Here is a 21,943-nt window from a genome sequence, read left to right as displayed (position 1 = left end):
GTAGGTGCTAGTGGATGAGGGTGAGTTACGGTATGAAGTACTTTTAGACATGATTGAAAGCACTATACGAATACAATCTAGAAAAACCGTGAGAAATCTTGTAGCTACAAAAACCCTCCTTGCCAATGAATACATACACCAACCTGCAGTCATTCATATCCATAACAATACATTACACTGAGAATGAATCAATCTTCCTTAGTGAATAAAATAAACAGTTACATTTATGTCAGTGTTGAAATTTGATATATTTAGCTGTATATACAGTGCATTCAGAAAGTATTCAGACCCCTTGACTTTTTCTACATTTTGTTACGTTACAGACTTATTCTAAAATTGATTTTTTTAAAATGTTTCCCTCATCAATCTACACACAATAATCCATAATGATTTAGCAAAAAAAGGTTTAGACATTTTAGCAAATGTATTAAAAGTTAAAAAAAACTAAATATTACATTTACATAAGTATTCATACCCTTTACTCAATTACAGCCTCAAGTCTTCTTGGGTATGACTCTACAAGCATGGTACACATGTATTTTGGGAGTTTCTCCCATTTTTCTCTTAAGATCCTCTCAAGCTTGTATGGGGAGGGTTGCTGCACCCCTATTTTCAGGCCTCTCCAGAGATGTTCAATTTGGTTCAAGTCCGGGCTCTGGCTGGGCCACTCAAGGACAAGACTCTTCCCAAAAACACTTCTGCGTTGTCTTGGCTGTGTGCTTAGGATCGTTGTCCTTCTGGAAGGTGAACCTTCACCCCAGTCTGAGGTCCTGAGAACTCTGTACTTTGCTCCGTTCATCTTTCCCTCTGCCCTGACTAGTCTCCCAGTCCCTGCCACTGAAAAATATCCCCACAGCATGATGCTGCTACCACCACGCTTCACCGTAGGGATGGTGCCAGGTTTCCTCCAGACGTGACGCTTGGCATTCAGGCCAAATAGTTCAATCTTGGTTTCATAAGACCAGAGAATCTTGTTTATCATGGTCTGAGAGTCTTTAGGTACATTTTGGTAAACTCCAAGCGGGCTGTCTTGCGTTTTACAGAGGAATGGCTTCCGTCTGGCCACTCTACCATAAAGGCCTGATTGGTGGAGTGCTGTAGAGATGGTTGTCCTTGTGGAAGGTTCTCCCATCTCCACAGAGGAACTCTGGAGCTCTGTCTGAGTGACCATCGGGTTCTTCGTCACCTCCCTGACCTACGCCCTTCTCCCCCGATTGCACAGAATGATGGAGGCCACTGTGTTCTTGGGGACCTTCAATGCTGACACAATCCTGTCTCGGAGCTCTACGGACAATGCCTTCGACCTCATGGCTTGGTTTTTGCTCTGACATGCACTGTCAACTGTGGAACCTTATATAGGCAGGTGTGTGCCTTTCCAAATCATGTACAATCAACTTAATTTACCACAAGTGAACTCCAATCAAGTTGTAGAAACATCTCAAGGATGATCAATTGAAACAGGATGCACCTGAGCTCAACTTCAAGGCTCATAGCAGAGGGTCTGAATAATTATGTAAATAAGGTGTTTTTTGCAACAACAAAAAAATCTAAGTCTGTTTTTGCATTGTCATTATGGGGTAATATGTGTAGATTGATGAGGAGAAAAAAATATTGAATCCATTTTAGAATAAGTCTGTAATGTGACAAAAATGTGGAAAAAGTCAAGGGGCCTGTATACTTTCCGTATGTACTGTATAACATTATTTTATCCCCTCGCCTCTCTATCCTATCTTCATCCTCTCCTCTTCACTTCTGTTATCCTAGCAAAGAGCTTCCTCTTACAACAAGCCAAGAGGGCGTACCTAAAATGTCCCGCAACCCAAACATTGACTCAACTACAGTCCATCTAGTTACCTCATGTCTGAGTTTCACTCTGTTTTAAATAAACTTAGGTATGTCACAGTGAACAATAAAAAAACTTAACAGAGTGCTACTTCGTTGTAAAAGGCTTCCTTGCCTCGAGACCGTGCTGAAGAAATGGTGCTGTTCTCTTCGTCTGAAAACTGTAATAAGTAATTGCTTGGGAAAATAAGAAGGCCTACTAACTGTGTGCAAAGAGCAACAGAAAACTATTTTCCTAATTCAATGATGCATCAGAGAGACCCAGAGGCCGAACATCAAACAACTGTTTGTTTAAACCCCCAGGTTTCAAAGATGACAGTGCCAAAAACTACTGTACGGACATAAGAATGTACTTTAATTACAGTAATGTAAGTAGCCGGTGGCCTCCCGAGAGGCACAGTGGACTAAGGCACTGCATCACAGTGATAGCTGTGCCACTAGAGATCCTGGTTCGAGTCCAGGCTCTGTCTTAGCCGGACGAGACCGGGAGACCCATGGGGCGGTGCACAATTGGCCCAGTGTCGTCCGGGTTAGGGGAAGGTTTGGCCAGCAGGGATGTCCTTGTCCCATCGCACTCTAGCGACTCCTGTGGCGGGCCGGGCGCAGTGCACGCTGACTCGGTCGCCAGGTGCACGGTGTTTCCTCCCACACATTGGTACGGCTGGCTTCCGGGTTAAGCGGGCATTGTGTCAAGAAGCAACCCTTGGCAGGGTTGTGTTTCAGAGGACGCACGGCTCCTGACCTTTGCCTTTCCCGAGTCCGTACGGGAGTTGCAGCAATGGGACAAGACTGTAACTACCAATTGGATACCACGAAATTGGGGAGAAAAAGGGGTAAAAAAATAAATAAAATAAATGTAAGTAGCCAAAAATGAAACCATCATCATTGTTTATTGGTGCTAACTTGCAATGCTTGTTACAGTTGGTGACGAGCCCATCAAAGACCATTGGAACAGGCTGTAATGTGAAACACTGATCTTACTGTACCAGAAACAGACAGATGTCAGCTGGTGTTTGAGATATAGAGTATCTAACTCCACTTTCCATCCTCTCCAAGGACCCCCCTGTTAGAAAGTCTGAATGGTCCAACCTCTCCAGCTGTGACACATCCCAGAGGACCAGACCAACTGGACCTGGAGAGCTACAGAAAGGGGGAGCAGTGCCAGAACTGAAAGCCCATCAGTTAACACTTCAGAGTGAGGCAACACAGCTGTGACATCTATGGCATTTCCACTGTTCCAGGTCAGCCCTTATTCCATATTGGCCAAACCCCGGCTATGGTCAGTTAAAAATGATTGATGATGGAACAGGAAACAAGAAAGCAGAGCACTCCACAAAGATGACATCACTAAATCCAACCTTGTACATTGGCTCAATTGGCTGAATGTCAGAAAAGCCCCATTCTGCTATTCAAGCTAATGGTTGGATTGGTCACACATAACATAACATAACATTTGGCGCCACAGCAGGTAGGTTTTCTCTGGCAAGGGCCCATCTTTACGATATTTTGCCCATACTTGGAATCTTCTGGGAATTCAACTGTCTGAGTGATTTGGGTTGGTATACTGTAGAGCAATAGTTTTGCTACCTACATACCTATAAAACCGGTTTACATAACAGATATTACAAAAATAAAGACTTGTTTATTACGAAACATGATCCACTGCATGATAACATCAATGCGGGCAACAAGCATGCTTTACCACCCACTTGTTTCCCAGTGAACCAACGTGAACCTTCACATGTAATGAACTGGTAAATCCCCGACACAAATGACTCTCTCTTTCTCTTTGTTTTTCTCTTTACTCTTCTTCACACGGATGACTGGATGTTTCATTGACTGATTTCGACCGTTACTGAAAGACTGTGTAAAAATGTGGGTGAGACCCATGACCCCTCGTGGAGATTCAGTGCCCCGGTCTGGCCCGAATCAGACAGCTCCTTGTTGGAAGGGGGCACGCAAAGACACCCTCACCCTTTCTCCCAGACCAGAGAGCACAATCGCCACACTCTTCCCCAGAGCAGATCATTGTCCATGAATCTTCCACCCCCAGCCACGCACCCCATTCTGTCCATAACAGCACCAGTGTGGATGAGATGAAACCATTGTTCAGACTGCAGTGGTCTGCTCTGCTGAGAATGCATCATGCACTCCTCCTAGAAACATTCTACATTCCAATCCTCATGATCACTGATTTCAGACATTGATTGAGTCCCAGAAATACTAGAATGCAGTATGGAGGCTATGTAATATAAAGATGGCAATGAAAGGAAGGTGGCGAATCTCAAATCTCGATAAGGGTCGGATTGATTGTCGCCCACCAAGCCGAATTCCATTGGTACAGATAGTGGCGTGAAAATGCTTTGTAGATTGACAGAGACAAGATGGTTGACCCTCTTCAGCCAGATAGTTGAGTCAAATCTTAAGATGGCTGTTTGTAATAGTTTGTTTCCATCCTTCTACCTATAGGTCCATCATCAGCCTACCCATCAACCCATGCATCCCTTCCTCCATCTCCACCTCCATTGCTGATAGGACAAACTTAGTGAACTCAGTAAAACAGGATACTGGAATAGAAAAAGGCACAACAGTGGTAGAGAGGCCTAAGGGACAGTCCCCATAAAACAGACTAACATCAACTCCACAACAAAACAGGGACTTTCCATTTAAACTCCCATCTCAAATGACAAGTGAACTCAAGTAAACAAAGGAAAGTGCACTGTGTGTGTGTGTGTGTGTGTGTGTGTGTGTGTGTGTGTGTGTGTGTGTGTGTGTGTGTGTGTGTGTGTGTGTGTGTGTGTGTGTGTGCATCTGAGTGTGTGTGTGTGCGCATCTGAGTGTGTGTGTGCGCGCATCTGAGTGTGTGTGTGTGTGTGTTTGATACAGTGTGTATGTACAAGTCTAGGAATGCATCCCAGAAGAGAACGACATGCTGACAAGCACGGTGCTGTTCCACTGCTTTGCTTGGCAAACAGAAGCACCAAGTAAATCACAAATGAACATGTTCTGAAGTAATTTATCTTGTCGGGCAAAAACACTACGAGTGCAAACTATGATGAAATGAGTACAGCCAATATAAGGAAACAGTCTTTCTATCCTGTCTCATATTGACCTATTCTGTCATGTATTACAACTAAAGGAAAACAGTGACATATATATATATATATATATATATATATATATATACTAGTACACTGCTATGCATTTCTTTTAAATGAGCCTTCCAAAAATAGTGGCTTTACAGCCTAACCCCTATTTTCTAGGACTATGGTTTATGATAACATTTCAACTTTATCTAAACTCCTACCCTACTTGGTAAAAGTAAAGTTAACACGGACAATGAAAAACATGTTCAATAACATGCTAAGAAACCTGAGCACTTACAAATCCCCACGGGAAAACAGCTGTGTGATAAATATGGCTTGATGCGTTTAATGTGCTGTGACTCTGAACTCAGACAATCAATTCTCCCATGCATACTCAGCAGGGAATGATTTATTGAGCTGTCATAGCCTACAGAGCTAAAGCCCAGGTAGAGCTTATAGAAGTCTTCCTGTCCCTTTGTGGGGCCGAACCCTGGAGAACAGATTCTAAACAGTGTGCATTTTCCACTTCTCCATATGCTTCTTTACTGCATCACATGAATCACAAGTCCAACCTACAGTACGAGCATATCTGAATAAATGCTGTATTGGGAAGAATGCAGGACATGTATTTTCCACTGTGTGAAAACAACATGCTGTAGCATGATTTTGTCCTATGCTTTATGTATATTTCATGGATTGTCTCCACTCTATGCAGACAAAACATTATTATTAACGTTAACATTCATACAGAACATGCAAATGGTCCCAGGTTGGTGGTCTATAGTGCCGGTCAGTCATGCTTGTGTTCATGTCACACTTCTGAGCACGTCAGTGGAGTATGATTGACCCCAAAACAAGGTACAATCATCAGCAGTCCCTGACTGAAAGTCCCCACCGCCGCCAAGCATTTTGAAGTCGCTCAAATGTGAGGATAACGCGTGTCTATGCTACTTCACAAAGGTGTGTTAATCACACGTGCACATGCAGACACACACACACACACACCTGTCATGATCAGACAACCGGATTCAAAATGTATCTCCAAACAGGATACATTCTAACCCGCGGTTTTACCTTTCCGATTACTAACTGACACGCATGGCGGACACCGCAACCCCGCCTCCTGATCCCTGTCGGGCAGCAAATTACACTCTACAGGAAGTCGCCCGTCATCCAGGGCTGGCCAGCAGCTGTCTTGCAGGACTTGGCAGAAGCTGCAGCAGGGCAGCAGGGGAACCTTGTTGAGCACTTGGCCAGGCAGCGAGCACCTGGGCACGAGGAGGAGGCAGAGGAACCATTCGGCTCCATGGTGGCACCCCGCCTTGGCCAGCCACGCCCACTCTCTCAGGGCCACGCCAACCTCCTCCACAGAGGTGTGGTTCAGGAAGTTGGGCAGCGAGAAATGCTTTGACCCCCTTGATATGCAGATTGGCCAATCAGAGGGCACAAGGTGGCAGGTTCCATTGTGGTCATGAGAAGAGATGTCAGAGAGGTTGGTCTTTGGTTCGCCCTGTTTCACCCCCTCAACCCCTGTGAGGTCATCCTCCACCACCTCTGTTAGGTTAGTGGGGAGAACCACACTTTCCATTTCTCCAAGCCCTGACCCCGAACCCGAGCCGGTCCCTGAACCTACACCAGACTCATTCCTCGATCCAAACCCAGACCCTACACCAGACGCTGAACCAGACCCTGATCCTGAACCCATCTCAGACCCAGATCCTTCCTTAGACCCAGATCCTTCCCCAGACCCAGGTCCTTCCTTAGACCCAGATCCTTCCCCAGACCCAGATCCTTCCTTATACCCAGACCCAGATCCTTCCTTATACCCAGACCCAGATCCTTCCTTAGACCCAGATCCTTCCCCAGACCCTACACCAGACGCTGAACCAGACCCTGATCCTGAACCCATCTCAGACCCAGATCCTTCCTTAGACCCAGATCCTTCCCCAGACCCAGATCCTTCCTTAGACCCAGATCCTTCCCCAGACCCAGATCCTTCCTTATACCCAGACCCAGATCCTTCCTTATACCCAGACCCAGATCCTTCCTTAGACCCAGATCCTTCCCCAGACCCAGATCCTTCCTTGGCCCCAGATCCTTCCCCAGACCCAGATCCTTCCTTATACCCAGACCCAGATCCTTCCTTAGACCCAGATCCTTCCCCAGACCCAGATCCTTCCTTAGCCCCAGACCCTTCCCCAGACACAGACTCCTCCTTATTAGCCATCTGTGTGGTAGGGCTCGCCACTCCTCTGTCAGTCCAAGTGGCTGGGGTCGCGTCCCACGTCTGCACAAACTTACGGATCCCATCAGCCACGTTGATGATTTCTGCCCCAACCCCTGCCAGGTTCTCCTCACCTCTCTTGAGCTGTCCTCCTGCCTTGCCCAGTGGCGGAGCCTTCGTTGGGGCTTGGGTAGTAGGATCAGGGTCCTTGTTCCAGAACCAAGCATCCAGACGACCTGCGCTGAGAGCCAGGAGGAGGCCCAACCACAACGTCATCTTAGACATCCCGCTCCTTCAACCCACCGTCACCCAGAACCTCCTGGTCTGAGAGTATAGATTCCACAACAAACACTGGATCCAACAAGCACGGAGTTCTGTCTGTGTTCTTACTGTTCCTCCACCTACTAGCCGGCTAGTCAACAGTCACTCAAGCCCCCTCTGTCCATAAGGCACACTGTTAGCATGCACACACACACTGACTCTCCCTCTAGCACAGCTCACTGTTTCACTCCTTGCACCGGCCCAGTGCAGAATCATCACACACACACACAGGGAAATCCACATGAGGAGGAGGGGTTACTGTGCTGGAGAGGGGCTTCATTGGCAAATATGAATTTCTCCCTCACATCCTGGCCCCTCCCTCCTGTTGCTAGGTTGATGAGTGGGTCCCCTCAGACACACAGTCCTCAATGAAGAGAACATGCACACTGACACACACACACACAGACAGAAGACACACCACACCACACACACACTCCCTCCCTAGAAGGAAAATATCTGGGTTGTTTGATAGGGAACACTAAACAGTCTCTGCTGACTGGTTGATATTCAAATGAAGTAGTTAATCAATGTTTCCAAAATAAAATAAAAATAGTCCACAGCTCCAATAATAATGTTGTGATTACTCCTCATTGTCTACGGAACACTACTCCAGTCAGAAAGTGTATTACAGTTAATTAACTATCAATCAAGTTAGCGGGATTGTGAGAAGAGCTTTCTTGAGGTAGGTTTGACTCATAGAACCCTAATACTCCCCCTGGGCTGAAAAGGGACTGAAGGGAGAGAGAGAGACAGAGACAGAGAGGGAGGGAGGCCCATTCACTGGGTTCATATAGCCACCACTACCATTATAAATGTGAATAGGTTGGTGAACTCCATCATCTACTCACAGCTCTTGTAAAAATGTATTACATAACTGGCCATACCTTTGAGGTCATTCATTATTTTACAGCTGTGTGAGTTTGTGAGTGAGTGAGTGAGTGAGTGAGTGAGTGAGTGAGAGAGAGAGTGACCGACCGACCGAGACAGAGCGAGGGATGAAGAAAACGAGGGAGAACAGCTGAGAGCGGAGAGGTTCAGCAGGAGCGTATCTGATTCAATAGAGTTTTTAAGCTCTCGGGCCCCAGGGGCCAAACGGCCAGCCCATAGCCTCATCTGAGGAAAACTTCCAGTAATTTCCCCGCTCCATGGTTCCCACAGCCTGGCTCAGTCCTGGGTGCCCCTGATGCCCAGTTACCCCGTCACCCCCGTCCCTGTCCGCCTTCACTATCCAGCTGTTGCACATTCCTCCTGACACAGACAGACCTCCCACAACCCTGCTACCCCTCCTAAACCCCTAATGCACCCCTAATGCACCCCAACCACATGACTGATGGACTCCTAGAGAAGCACTGATATCTCATTCTGCTGGAAAAGTTACACACAAACACACACACTTGTCTCTCTCGCCGTTCCGCATGAGCATATGCATGTGATTACTGTAGGTTGTTATGGTTCAGTTGGACTGGTTTGAACTGGTGTGATGATAACTGTAGGTTGTTATGGTTCAGTTGGACTGGTTTGAACTGGTGTGATGATAACTGTAGGTTGTTATGGTTCAGTTGGACTGGTTTGAACTGGTGTGATGATAACTGTAGGTTGTTATGGTTCAGTTGGACTGGTTTGAACTAGTGTGATGATAACTGTAGGTTCTTATGGTTCAGTTGGACTGGTTTGAACTGGTGTGATGATAACTGTAGGTTGTTATGGTTCAGTTGGACTGGTTTGAACTAGTGTGATGATAACTGTAGGTTGTTATGGTTCAGTTGGACTGGTTTGAACTGGTGTGATGATAACTGTAGGTTGTTATGGTTCAGTTGGACTAGTTTGAACTGGTGTGATGATAACTGTAGGTTGTTATGGTTCAGTTGGACTGGTTTGAACTGGTGTGATGATAACTGTAGGTTGTTATGGTTCAGTTGGACTGGTTTGAACTGGTGTGATGATAACTGTAGGTTGTTATGGTTCAGTTGGACTGGTTTAAACTGGTGTGATGATAACTGTAGGTTGTTATGGTTCAGTTGGACTGGTTTGAACTGGTGTGATGATAACTGTAGGTTGTTATGGTTCAGTTGGACTGGTTTGAAATGGTAATAAAATGGATGTTCTTCTGGCTTGCCAGTGTGACATGGGCCTCTCTCCACCGGTCTTGGGTTTTCACACTGTTCATTTCCAAAAATAAGTTGATTTATTGGCTCAAAAGTAAGCCCAGAGAAGTTTCTCAATCTGATTGGCATAATACAATCGTTCTGTTCTATTCCACTTACCAGTAAACCACATTCAAATTGTACAATAGCGTTTACAAAATCCAGCTTCATTCATAGCTAAAATGGACACCAATGTTGTCTCTCTATCTCCACCCTCCCTCCTCTCCCTACCTCCCCTCCCCCTCCCACCCTTCGCTCTCTCCCTCCCTCCTCTCCCTAACTTTGCTCTCTCCCTCCCTCCTCTCCCTCCCTCTATGAGTTGACATGGTGCCCAGGTAACCCTCTCCTCTCAGGGTAAATCATCCATGGAACGGAGGAGTGAATACCTTTCTTATGAAGGCACAGCAGCTAAAATGGCTGGATGCTACCCAACAACCTGCTTATTTTGCCAATTGGACTGGGCACCTTTACTACACGGAACCTAATCCTACACGGAACCCTACTAATCCATCACGGCTGGTCTGCCGATGGAACTGCACGAGGAGGCTACAACAGACTTCTTCCGCTAGCCTGCTAGCCCCGGCCCCTTAGCTGTCTGAATCGCCGTGTCTCCAGCCAGCTTAACTACTCACTGGACCCCTATGATCACTCGGCTATGCATGCCTCTCCCTAATGCCTTGTCCATTGCTGTTCTGGTTAGTGATCATTGTCTTATTTCACTGTAGAGCCTCTGGCCCTGCTCAATATGCCTAGTTCCACCTCTCACACATGCGGCGACATCACCTGTTTTAAATGATGAGACAATATCTCTCTCATCGTCACTCTATGCCTAGGTTTACCTCCATTGTATTCATATCCTACCATACCTTTTTTTTTACATTATGCCTTGAATCTATTCTATCGCGCCCAGAAACCTGCTGCTTTTACTCTCTGTTCCGAACACACTAGACGACCAGTTCTTATAGCCTTTAGCCGTACCCTTATCGTACTCCTCCTCTGTTCCTCTGGTGATGTAGAGGTTAATCCAGGCCCAAAAGTGCCTAGCTCCACTTCCATTCCTCAGGCGCTCTCATTTGTTGACTTCTGTAACCGTAAAAGCCTTGGTTTCATGCATGTTAACATTAGAAGCCTCCTCCCCAAGTTTGTTTTATTCACTGCCTTAGCACCCTCTGCCAACCAGGATGTCCTAGCCGTGTCTGAATTCTGGCTTAGGAAGACCACCAAAACCCCTGAAATTTCCATCCCTAACTATAAAAATTTTCCGACAAGATAGAACTGCCAAAGGGGGTGGAGTGGCAATCTACTGCAGAGATAGCCTGCAGAGTTCGGTAATACTATCCAGGTCTGTGCCCAAACAATTCGAGCTTCTACTTCTAAAAATCCACCTTTACAGAAACAAGTCTCTCACCGTTGCTGCTTGCTATAGACCACCCTCTGCCCCCAGCTGTGCCCTGGACACCATATGTGAATTGATTGCCCCCCATCTATCTTCAGAGCTCGTACTGCTAGGTGACCTAAACTGGGACATGCTTAACACCCCGGCCATCCTACAATCTAAGCTTAATGCCCTCAATCTCACACAAATTACCAATGAATTTACCGGGTACAACCCCAAATCCATAAACACGAGCACCCTCATAGATATCATCCTAACCAACTTGCCCTCTAAATACACCTCTGCAGTCTTCAACCAAGATCTCAGCGATCACTGCCTCATTGCCTGCATCCGTAATGGTCTGCGGTCAAACGACCACCCCTCATCACTGTCAAATGCTCCCTAAAACATTTCAGCGAGCAGGCCTTTTTAATCGACCTGGCCCGGGTATCCTGGAAGGACATTGACCTCATCCCGTCGGTAGATGATGCCTGGCTATTCTTTAAAAGTGCCTTCCTCACCATCTTAAATAAGCATGCCCCATTTAAAAAATTTGAACCAGGAACAGATATAGCCCTTGGTTCACTCCAGACCTGACTGCCCTTGACCAGCACAAAAACTACATTAGCATCAAATAGCCCCCGTGATATGCAATTTTTCAGGGAAGTTAGGAACCAATATACACAAGCAGTTAGGAAAGCTAAGGCTAGCTTTTTCAAACAGAAATTTGCATCCTGTAGCACAACCTCAAAAAAGTTCTGGGACACTGTAAAGTCCATGGAGAATAAGAGCACCTCCTCTCAGCTGCCCACTGCACTGAGGCTAGGAAACACTGTCACCCCCGATAAAAAATCCACGATAATTGAGAATTTCAATAAGCATTTTTATACGGCTGGCCATGCTTTCCACCTGGCTAACCCTACCCCGGTCAACTGCCCTGCACCCCCCACAGCAACTTGCCCAAGCCTCCCCCATTTCTCCTTCACCCAAATCCAGATGGCTGATGTTCTGAAAGAGCTGCAAAATCTGGACCCCTACAAATCAGCCGGGCTAGACCCTCTCTTTCTAAAATTATCTGACGAAATTGTTGCAACCCCTATTACTAGCCTGTTCAACCTCTCTTTGTATCATCTGAGATCCACAAATATTGGAAAGCTGCCATGGTCATCCCCCTCTTCAAAGGGGGAGACACTCTAGACCCAAACTGCTACAGACCTATATCTATCCTACCCTGCCTTTCTAAGATCTTCGAAAGCCAAGTTAACAAACAGATCACCGCTCATTTTGAATCCCACCGTACCTTCTCCGCTATGCAATCTGGCTTCCGAGCTGGTCATGGGTGCACCTCAGCCACGCTCAAGGTCCTAAACGATAACATAACTGCCATCGATAAGAGACAATACTGTGCAGCCATATACATCGACCTGGCTTTCGACTCTGTCAAACACCACATTCTTATCGGCAGACTCAACAGCCTTGGTTTCTCAAATTCTCAGACTGCCTCGCCTGGTTCACCAACTACTTCTCTGATAGAGTTCAGTGTGTCAAATCGGAGGGCCTGTTGTCCGGACCTCTGTCAGTCTCTATGGGGGTGCCACAGGGTTCAATTCTCAGGCCGACTCTCTTCTCTGTATACATCAATGATGTCACTCTTGCTGCTGGTGAGTCTCTGATCCACCTCTACGCAGACGACACCATTCGGTATACTTCTGGCCTTTCTTTGGACACTGTGCTAACTATCCTGCAGACGAGCTTCAATGCCATACAACTCTCCTTCTGTGGCCTCCAACTGCTCTTAAATGCAAGTAAAACTAAATGCATGCTCTTCAACTGTTCGCTGCCCACACCTGCCCGACTGTCCAGCATCACTACTCTGGACGGTTCTGACCTGGAATATGTGGACAACTACAAATACCTAGGTGTCTGGTTAGACTGTAAACTCTCCTTCCAGACCCACATTAAGCATCTCCAATCCAAAATTAAATCAAGAATCGGCTTCCTATTTTGCAACAAAGCATCCTTCACTCATGCTGCCAAACATACCCTCGTAAAACTGACTATCCTACCGATCCTCGACTTCGGCGATGTCATTTACAAAATAGCCTCCAACACTCTACTCAACAAATTGGGATGCAGTCTATCACAGTGCCATCCATTTTGTCACCAAAGCCCCATATACTACCCACCACTGCAACCTGTACACTCTCGTTGGTTGGCCCTCGCTTCATACTCGTCGCCAAACCCACTGGCTCCAGGTCATCTACAAGTCTTTGCTAGGTAAAACCCTGCCTTATCTCAGATCACTGTTCACCATAGCAGCACCCACCCACAGCACGCGCTGCAGCAGGAATATTTCACTGGTCACCCCCAAATCCAATTCCTACTTTGGCATTTATACGGAGACTTGATTACACACAGGTGGATTGTATTTATCATCATTAGTCATTTAGGTCAACATTGGATCATTCAGAGATCCTCACTGAACTTCTGGAGAGAGTTTGCTGCACTGAAAGTAAAGGGGCTGAATAATTTTGCACACCCAATTTTTCAGTTTTTGATTTGTTAAAAAAGTTTGAAATATCCAATAAATGTCGTTCCACTTCATGATTGTGTCCCACTTGTTGTTGATTCTTCACAAAAAAATACAGTTTTATATCTTTATGTTTGAAGCCTGAAATGTGGCAAAAGGTTGCAAAGTTCAAGGGGGCCGAATACTTTCGCAAGGCACTGTATTTATTTTGCTCCTTTGCACCCCAGCATCTCTACTTGCACATTCATCTTAGTGTTTAATTGCTATATCGTAATTACCTCGCCACTATCGCCTATTTTATTGCCTTACCTCCCTTATCTTACCTCATTTGCACACACTGTATATCTACTTTTTTTTCTTCTACTATATTATTGACTGTATGTTTGTTTATTCCATGTGTAACTCTGTGTTGTTTTATGTGTCGAACTGCTTTGCTTTATCTTGGCCAGGTCGCAGTTGTAAACAAAAACTTGTTCTCAACTAGCCTACCTGGTTAAATAAAGGTGAAATAAAATAAAATAAAACAGTCCAAACATCTTCCATGACATTCAGCTTTATTATGTATCTAGGGCACAGATAGAAGGGTAAACTACATCATAAACATTGCTGCACCCTTAGAATTGTTTTTGCTATCTAGAACCTAAAAGGTTTCTTCAGCTGTCCCCATAGGAGAGCCCTTGGAATAATCCTTTTTTGTTCCAGGTAGAACCCTTTTGGGTTCCATGTAGGGCCCTTTCCACTGAGGGTTCTACATGGAACCCAAAAGGGTTCTAAGTGGAACCAAAACTTTTTTTCCCTAGAACCAAAAAGGGTTTTCCTATGAGGACAGCCGAAGAACCCTTTTGGAACCTTTTTTTTCTAAGAGTGTAGCACTGGACAACAGAAAATATTCTTGTTTGGTTGTGCGTTGCTGCTTGTTCATTGGTAATGTTACCTGCAAGTACTCTATACCCAATCTACAGTAGATTAAAACCCCACCCTTTACATAGAGAGTAGAGAGACAAGCACTCCTAATGAAGATCTATAGTATATGTATCAATATGACTTTATGAGCATTCCACAACCTCCCACAGACATTCTCCATACCCTCCCTTCTGTTCCCTCCCTGTCTGTGCTTTTCTCTGACCTGATGGTTCAAACCCATTTCATCTACGTTAGTCAACCAAGCATGCTGGCCTGGACTGGGGTATCAGAAGGGTAAATAAACAAACTGGAGGATCATGGTTCAGCGACTAAGAGTAGTGAGAGGTGATGCGTAGAAGCAGCTGGTAGACCACTACACCGTTTGACAGGTTAGGCACACATGCATATGTAACTCACACGCACGCACGCACGCACGCACACACACACACACACACACACACACACACACACACACACCTGCTGAGTATTCTTATAGTAACGTGTGAATGCATAAGAGTATTCTTATAGTCACGTGTGAATGCATATGCGTAGAAAGAGGGAAATGGTACAGTCAGGACTATGTGAGTGTTTGTACTGTGTGAGTAGTGAAACTGGCCAAAACACAACAAAGGGAGAGAAACATGATCCATAACCACAGGGCCAACCAGGTGGTCCTGTCTCAAAGACACTGTGGGTTGGTAACAGGGACAGCTGGGACCACTGAGACCAGGATGGACAGACTGATGGTCATCCTCAGACAGGTAGACTGGTACTGCCTAGCTAGGGGTCTACAAGGTTAAAGAACTGACACCTCCTAGCTAGGAGGTCTACATCGTTAAAGAACTGACACTGCCTAGCTTGGGGGTCTACATAGTTAAAGAACTGACACTGCCTAGCTCGGGGGTCTACATGGTTAAAGAACTGACACTGCCTAGCTAGGGGTCTACATGGTTAAAGAACTGACACTGCCTAGCTAGGGGTCTACATGGTTAAAGAACTGACACTGCCTAGCTTGGGGTCTACAAGGTTAAAGAACTGACACTGCCTAGCTAGGAGATCTACATGGTTAAAGAACTGACACTGCGTAGCTAGGAGGTGTACATGGTTAAAGAACTGTGACTGCCTAGCTAGGGGGTCTACATGGTTAAAGAACTGTCACTGCCTAGCTAGGAGGTCTACATGGTTAAATAACTAACACTGCCTAGCTCGGGGTCTACATGGTTAAAGAACTGACACTGCCTAGCTAGGGGGTCTACATGGTTAAATAACTGACACTGCCTAGCTCGGGGGTCTACATGGTTAAAGAACTGACACTGCCTAGCTAGGGGGTCTACATGGTTAAATAATGGACACTGCCTAGCTAGGGGGTCTACATGGTTAAATAACTGACACTGCCTAGCTAGGGGGTCTACATGGTTAAAGAACTGACACTGCATAGCTAGGGGGTCTACATGGTTAAAGAACTGTCACTGCCTAGCTAGGAGGTCTACATGCGGAAAGAACTGACACTGCCTAGCTAGGAGGTCTACATGCGGAAAGAACTGACACTGCCTAGCTAGGAGGTCTACATGGTTACAGAACTGACACTGCCTAGCTAGGAGGTCTACATGGTTAAAGAACTGTTACTGCCTAGCTAGGAGGTCTACATGGTTAAAGAACTGTCACTGCCTAGCTAGGAGGTCTACATGCGGAAAGAACTGACACTGTCTAGCTAGGAGGTCTACATGCGGAAAGAACTGACACTGCCTAGCTAGGAGGTCTACATAGTTAAAGAACTGACACTGCCTAGCTAGGAGGTCTACATGGTTAAAGAACTGACACTGCCTAGCTAGGAGGTCTACATGGTTAAAGAACTGTTACTGCCTAGCTAGGAGGTCTACATGGTTAAAGAACTGTCACTGCCTAGCTAGGAGGTCTACATGGTTAAAGAACTGTTACAGCCTAGCTAGGAGGTCGACATGCAGAAATAACTGACACTGCCTAGCTAGGAGGTCTACATGGTGTGGCAAAGAAGGGGGTCGAGTGATAAATGGCAGATATGTGAGAGCAGAACTAATAAACGGGCTCTGCCCGATCACTAAAATGGCCACCCCTGTCAGAACTACAGATCACAAAATGGCCGACCGCCAAAACTACAAGTCCCAGAAGCAAGGGGAACCCTCAGAAGGTGGAGCCCACACACAGATAAAGGGTCAAGAAAAACCAGGAAGAGAGAGAGAGAGTGCTGGAAGGATCTATGAACAATAGAGAAAGAGACAATAGAGAATGGCTGGATTTACAGTGTATGAGCTGGATTGTTTTGGACTTACCTGTTGGCGTTTGGACCTGGACCTACCGAGAACCCGATTCGTGTACCGAACCCTGCTATCCTTGACCTCGCCTACGGCCTGGGTTGACCAGGACGGAGAAACAAACACACAGGTACTGTCCTGTTCGAAAGAACTCTCATTCTTGGGTGATTTGGTGACAGTTTACCACTTAATTTGTGACAAACGCTCCTAACCTTGAAGAGGTTTGCCACACGTGGTGGAGAATGTGGGCATGGACTAACCATACCACTGGTTAGGTAGAAGGGAGAAAAAAAAGTGTTCAGTTAGCACTCCAAAGGGGAGTCAGGTTTTTTTTTTTGTGGCTTTGTTTGGTTAGGACAGTTTCTCAGGAAATTGAGTATGGAGGGAGCCATACAGGCCCTGTTACAAGCGGTGGCCGCCCAACAAGAGGCAACTAGAGCTCAACAAATAGCTCATCAGGATGCAATGCGAATGTATCAGGACACGTTACAGGTCCAGCACTGCACCAACCAGCTGCTCAGAGAAGAGCAAGAGAGAAACACCCGGGAGTTAAGAGAAGGCCTAAAGGGGCTAGCGGACCAAATTGGGGCTCAATTACCAGCTGCAAATACCCAGAGGCGGGCCAATCATTTTCTTCAAAAAATGACAGCACAGGATGATGTGGAAGCATATCTTACCACCTTCGAAAGGACGGCAGAGAGGGAGAAGTGGCCGAAAGAAGAATGGGCAGGGCTTCTGGCACCATACCTGGCAGGGGATGCTCAAAAAGCATATTTCGACCTGGAGTTGAAAGATGCACAGGATTACGATAAACTAAAGGGAGAGATCTTGACTAGACTGGGAGTGACCGATACCGTGAGGGCACACCGCTTCCACCAGTGGTCCTACCGACCGGGACAACCCCCACGAACACAGATGTTTGACTTGATTCACCTGGCACGGAAATGTTTGCGACCAGAGACCCAGTCATCCGCAGAGATCGTCGAGACCATCGTACTCAACCAGTTTCAGCGAGGTCTACCCCAAGAAGTGAGACGATGGGTTGGCCGAACTGAGGTTACGGCTCATGATATCGTTTCCCTACCAGGGAGAAAAGTGAGTATGAGGCCATATCGGGTACCCGAGGCTCGACAGGCTGCGATTAGAGCTGAGACGGAGAAAATGTTGACAGCTGGAGTGATCGAAGAGTCACATAGTGAGTGGTCTAGCCCAATTGTGATGGTCTCCAATCCCGATGGGTCTTTGCGGTTCTGTAACGACTTTCGGAAGGTAAATGAAATATCCAAGTTTGATGCCTACCCCATGCCCCGAGTAGATGAACTACTGGAGAAAATTGGTAATGCTCGGTACATTACGACCCTTGATCTGACAAAAGGGTACTGGCAAATTCCTCTGACCCCCAGGGCCAAAGAAAAGACAGCCTTTGCAACCCCTGACGGTTTGTTTCAATACACCGTCATGCCATTAGGCTTACACGGGGCCCCAGCCACCTTTCAACGGCTCATGGACAAAGTCCTAAAACCGCACAAAGCATACGCCGCAGCTTATTTAGATGACGTGGGGATCTACAGCCCAGATTGGGAATCCCACTTACCCCGGGTACAGGCAGTGTTAGACGCCCTTAGAAAGGCAGGGCTCACGGCAAACCCTGCCAAGTGTTATGTGGGGTTAGAGGAAACAGAGTATCTGGGATACACTGTGGGAAGAGGGTTAATCAAACCCCAACGTAAGAAGGTGAAGGCAATTAGAGAATGGCCAAAACCAGTAAATAAGAAGCAGGTTCGAGCCTTCCTAGGGCTGACCGGTTACTACCAGAAGTTCATCCCAAGTTATGCCACAGTGGCCGCCCCACTTACCGACATGACTAGAGCCAGAGGGCCAAACATGGTCAAATGGGATGAAAGGGCCACCAAAGCATTTAGGACATTACAGGAGGCTCTCTGCTGTAATCCAGTGCTGGTGGTACCAGACTTTGAGAGAGAGTTTGTGGTTCAGACGGATGTCTCAGAGGTCGGCTTGGGAGCAGTGCTATCCCAAGAGGTAGAAGGGGTGGAACACCGCATCCTGTTTTTAAGCAGGAAGCTGGAACCACGGGAAACCAACTACTCCGTCGTTGAGAAAGAGGTGCTGGCAGTAAAGTGGGCTCTGGAAAGCCTGAAATACTACCTGCTGGGGCGCCACTTCACCCTCATCAGTGACCATGCCCCACTCACCTGGATACATAGGGCTAAAGAGAAGAACGCTCGGTTGATGCGGTGGTTTTTGAGTCTCCAACTGTTTCATTTTGACTTGAAACACAGAGCAGGGAAGAAAATGGGAAACGTGGATGGGTTATCCCGCATGCACGCATATTTTGCTGTGGTAGCCCGACCTAGGGGGTCGGATCTAGGGGGAGAGATGTGTGGCAAAGAAGGGGGTCGAGTGATAAATGGCAGATATGTGAGAGCAGAACTAATAAACGGGATCTGCCCGATCACTAAAATGGCCACCCCTGTCAGAACTACAGATCACAAAATGGCCGACCGCCAAAACTACAAGTCCCAGAAGCAAGGGGAACCCTCAGAAGGTGGAGCCGACACACAGATAAAGGGTCAAGAAAAACCAGGAAGAGAGAGAGAGAGAGTGCTGGAAGGATCTATGAACAATAGAGAAAGAGACAATAGAGATTGGCTGGATTTACCGTGTATGAGCTGGATTGTTTTGGACTTACCTGTTGGCGTTTGGACCTGGACCTACCGAGAACCCGATTCGTGTACCGAACCCTGCTATCCTTGACCTCGCCTACGGCCTGGGTGGACCAGGACGGAGAAACAAACACACAGGTACTGTCCTGTTCGAAATAACTCTCATTCTTGGGTGATTTGGTGACAGTTTACCACTTAATATGTGACAAACGCTCCTAACCTTGAAGAGGTTTGCCACAATGGTTAAAGAACTGACACTGCCTAGCAAGGAGGTCTACATGGTTAAAGAACTGTTACTGCCTAGCTAGGAGGTCTACATGCGGAAAGAACTGACACTGCCTAACTAGGAGGTCTACATGGTTAAAGAACTGACACTGCCTAGCTAGGGGTCTACATGGTTAAAGAACTGACACTGCCTAACTAGGGGGTCTACATGGTTAAAGAACTGACACTGCCTAACTAGGGGTCTAAATGGTTAAAGAACTGACACTGCCTAACTAGGGGTCTAAATGGTTAAAGAACTGACACTGCCTAGCTAGGAGGTCTACATGGTTAAAGAACTGTTACTGCCTAGCTAGGAGGTCTACATGCGGAAAGAACTGACACTGCCTAACTAGGAGGTCTACATGGTCAAAGAACTGACACTGCCTAGCTAGGAGGTCTACATGGTTAAATAACTGACACTGCCTAGCTAGGAGGTCTACATGGTTAAATAACTGACACTGCCTAGCTAGGAGGTCTACATGGTTAAATAACTGCCACTGCCTAGCTAGGAGGTCTACATGGTTAAAGAACTGTCACTGCCTAGCTAGGTGGTCTACATGGTTAAAGAAAAGACAGATCGAGAGAGAGGAAATATGCACGTGTCTGTGTTGTGATGCATTAGTGTTATATTAATTCAAAGTGGGTGGTCTAACTGTCATAAAATGGTTGGGATATTGTAATGGGTTCATATCACTGTTACATTTATTGCTGGTGACAGATCTGAACTATTTGTGTGTAATTGAGGCAAACTAGCCAAGTGAAGTATTAATGAAAGTATTCAGCTTATCACAAAAAGATCTAAGACTAATGTACCTTCCTTAACATGGGAAAACCATGGATTGCCAATATACTATATATTACAGGGTTTTTCCTGGATAAAAAAGGGACTTAGGTGGTGGGCGTGGCCAGGGGCGTGGCAATGAGCCTGGGAAAGAACATTTTAGAGCCCTCTCTTGCCAGGCAAGAAGACATTTTGCTGTTTTAAGAGTAATTTCCTGCAAATCTACACATTTTGCCATGGAGGTGAAAATGTTTTGTTTAAAAGCTAATTTCCTTCACGCACATGCGCAAGCACGCACGCATGCACACATCCTCTAGTCCTTGGCAAACAGTACTAAAGGACTGTAGAGATCTGCCAAATAAATAGTTAAGGTTTATGGAAGGGGATTTACAGGGAGAGCATGCCAGGACCCTACATTGTCAAATAACCCCACCACAGCTGTATGGACACACAACACTCTCTAACACCCCAGCCATCCAGAACCTCACACAGACAGCTCAGCATACTCCCATTCATCCATAGCCTCACACAGACACCTCAACACACCCCAGCCATCCAGAGCCTCACACAGACAGTTCAGCACACCCAGCCATCCAGAGCCTCACACAGACAGCTCAGCACACACCTGCAATCCAGAGCCTCACACAGACAGCTCAGCACACCCCAGCCATCCAGAGCCTCACACAGACAGTTCAGCACGCCCCAGCCATCCAGAGCATTACACAGACAGTTCAGCACGCCCCAGCCATCCAGAGCCTCACACAGACAGTTCAGCACGCCCCAGCCATCCAGAGCATCACACAGACAGTTCAGCACGCCCCAGCCATCCAGAGCCTCACACAGACAGTTCAGCACGCCCCAGCCATCCAGAGCATCACACAGACAGTTCAGCACGCCCCAGCCATCCAGAGCCTCACACAGACAGTTCAGCACGCCCCAGCCATCCAGAGCATCACACAGACAGTTCAGCACGCCCCAGCCATCCAGAGCATCACACAGACAGTTCAGCACGCCCCAGCCATCCAGAGCCTCACACAGACAGTTCAGCACGCCCCAGCCATCCAGAGCATCACACAGACAGTTCAGCACGCCCCAGCCATCCAGAGCCTCACACAGACAGCTCAGCACGCCCCAGCCATCCAAAGCCTCACACAGACAGCTCAGCACGCTACTTTGTTCTTTATTTATATTTCATCCTTACTCTAACAGAGAGAACACATTATCATTTACAACAGCACCTCACAAGATGAGATTGGCAATGGGACAATAAATAGCAGATTAAATTGATTGATTCATAGCACATGAATTGTCCATGTACTTCATTGGAGGCTACTGAGGGGGGGACAGCTCATAATAATGGCTGGAGTGAAGTGAATGGAATGTTATCCAAAACATGTGTTTGATACCATTCCATTCACTTCACTCCAGCCATTATTATGAGCTGTCCCCCCCCCAGTAGCCTCCACTGATGTACTTGTGGGTTACGGCTATGAGAAGT

At 46.7% G+C, this 21,943-nt stretch overlaps 1 protein-coding gene across 8 annotated transcripts in view; it reads right to left on the bottom strand.

The window, feature by feature from the left end:
• The window catches only part of LOC110528829 (uncharacterized), an 84,309-nt gene that overhangs the window by 45,180 nt on the left and 17,186 nt on the right, over positions 1–21,943 (bottom strand). For 2 of the 8 annotated variants that reach the window (XM_090240080.1, XM_090240083.1), the window contains exon 1: positions 6,003–7,654. The exons of 2 other annotated variants lie outside the window; for them this stretch is intronic. In XM_090240080.1, coding sequence (XP_090096206.1) covers positions 6,003–7,437 — 1,435 coding nt within the window. In that variant the 5' untranslated portion in view covers positions 7,438–7,654. Of the gene's footprint in view, positions 1–6,002; positions 7,736–21,943 lie in introns of those variants that run through there. 4 more of the 8 variants (XM_090240087.1, XM_090240084.1, XM_090240082.1 and 1 more) reach the window with 4 other exon arrangements.

This window comes from Oncorhynchus mykiss, chromosome 7, assembly GCF_057628025.1.
Source record: "Oncorhynchus mykiss isolate SJ-2025 chromosome 7, ASM5762802v1, whole genome shotgun sequence".
Classification (NCBI taxonomy): domain Eukaryota; kingdom Metazoa; phylum Chordata; class Actinopteri; order Salmoniformes; family Salmonidae; genus Oncorhynchus; species Oncorhynchus mykiss.
Note: the sequence above shows the minus strand (reverse complement) of the source record. Positions and strands in the feature narration are given on the sequence as shown.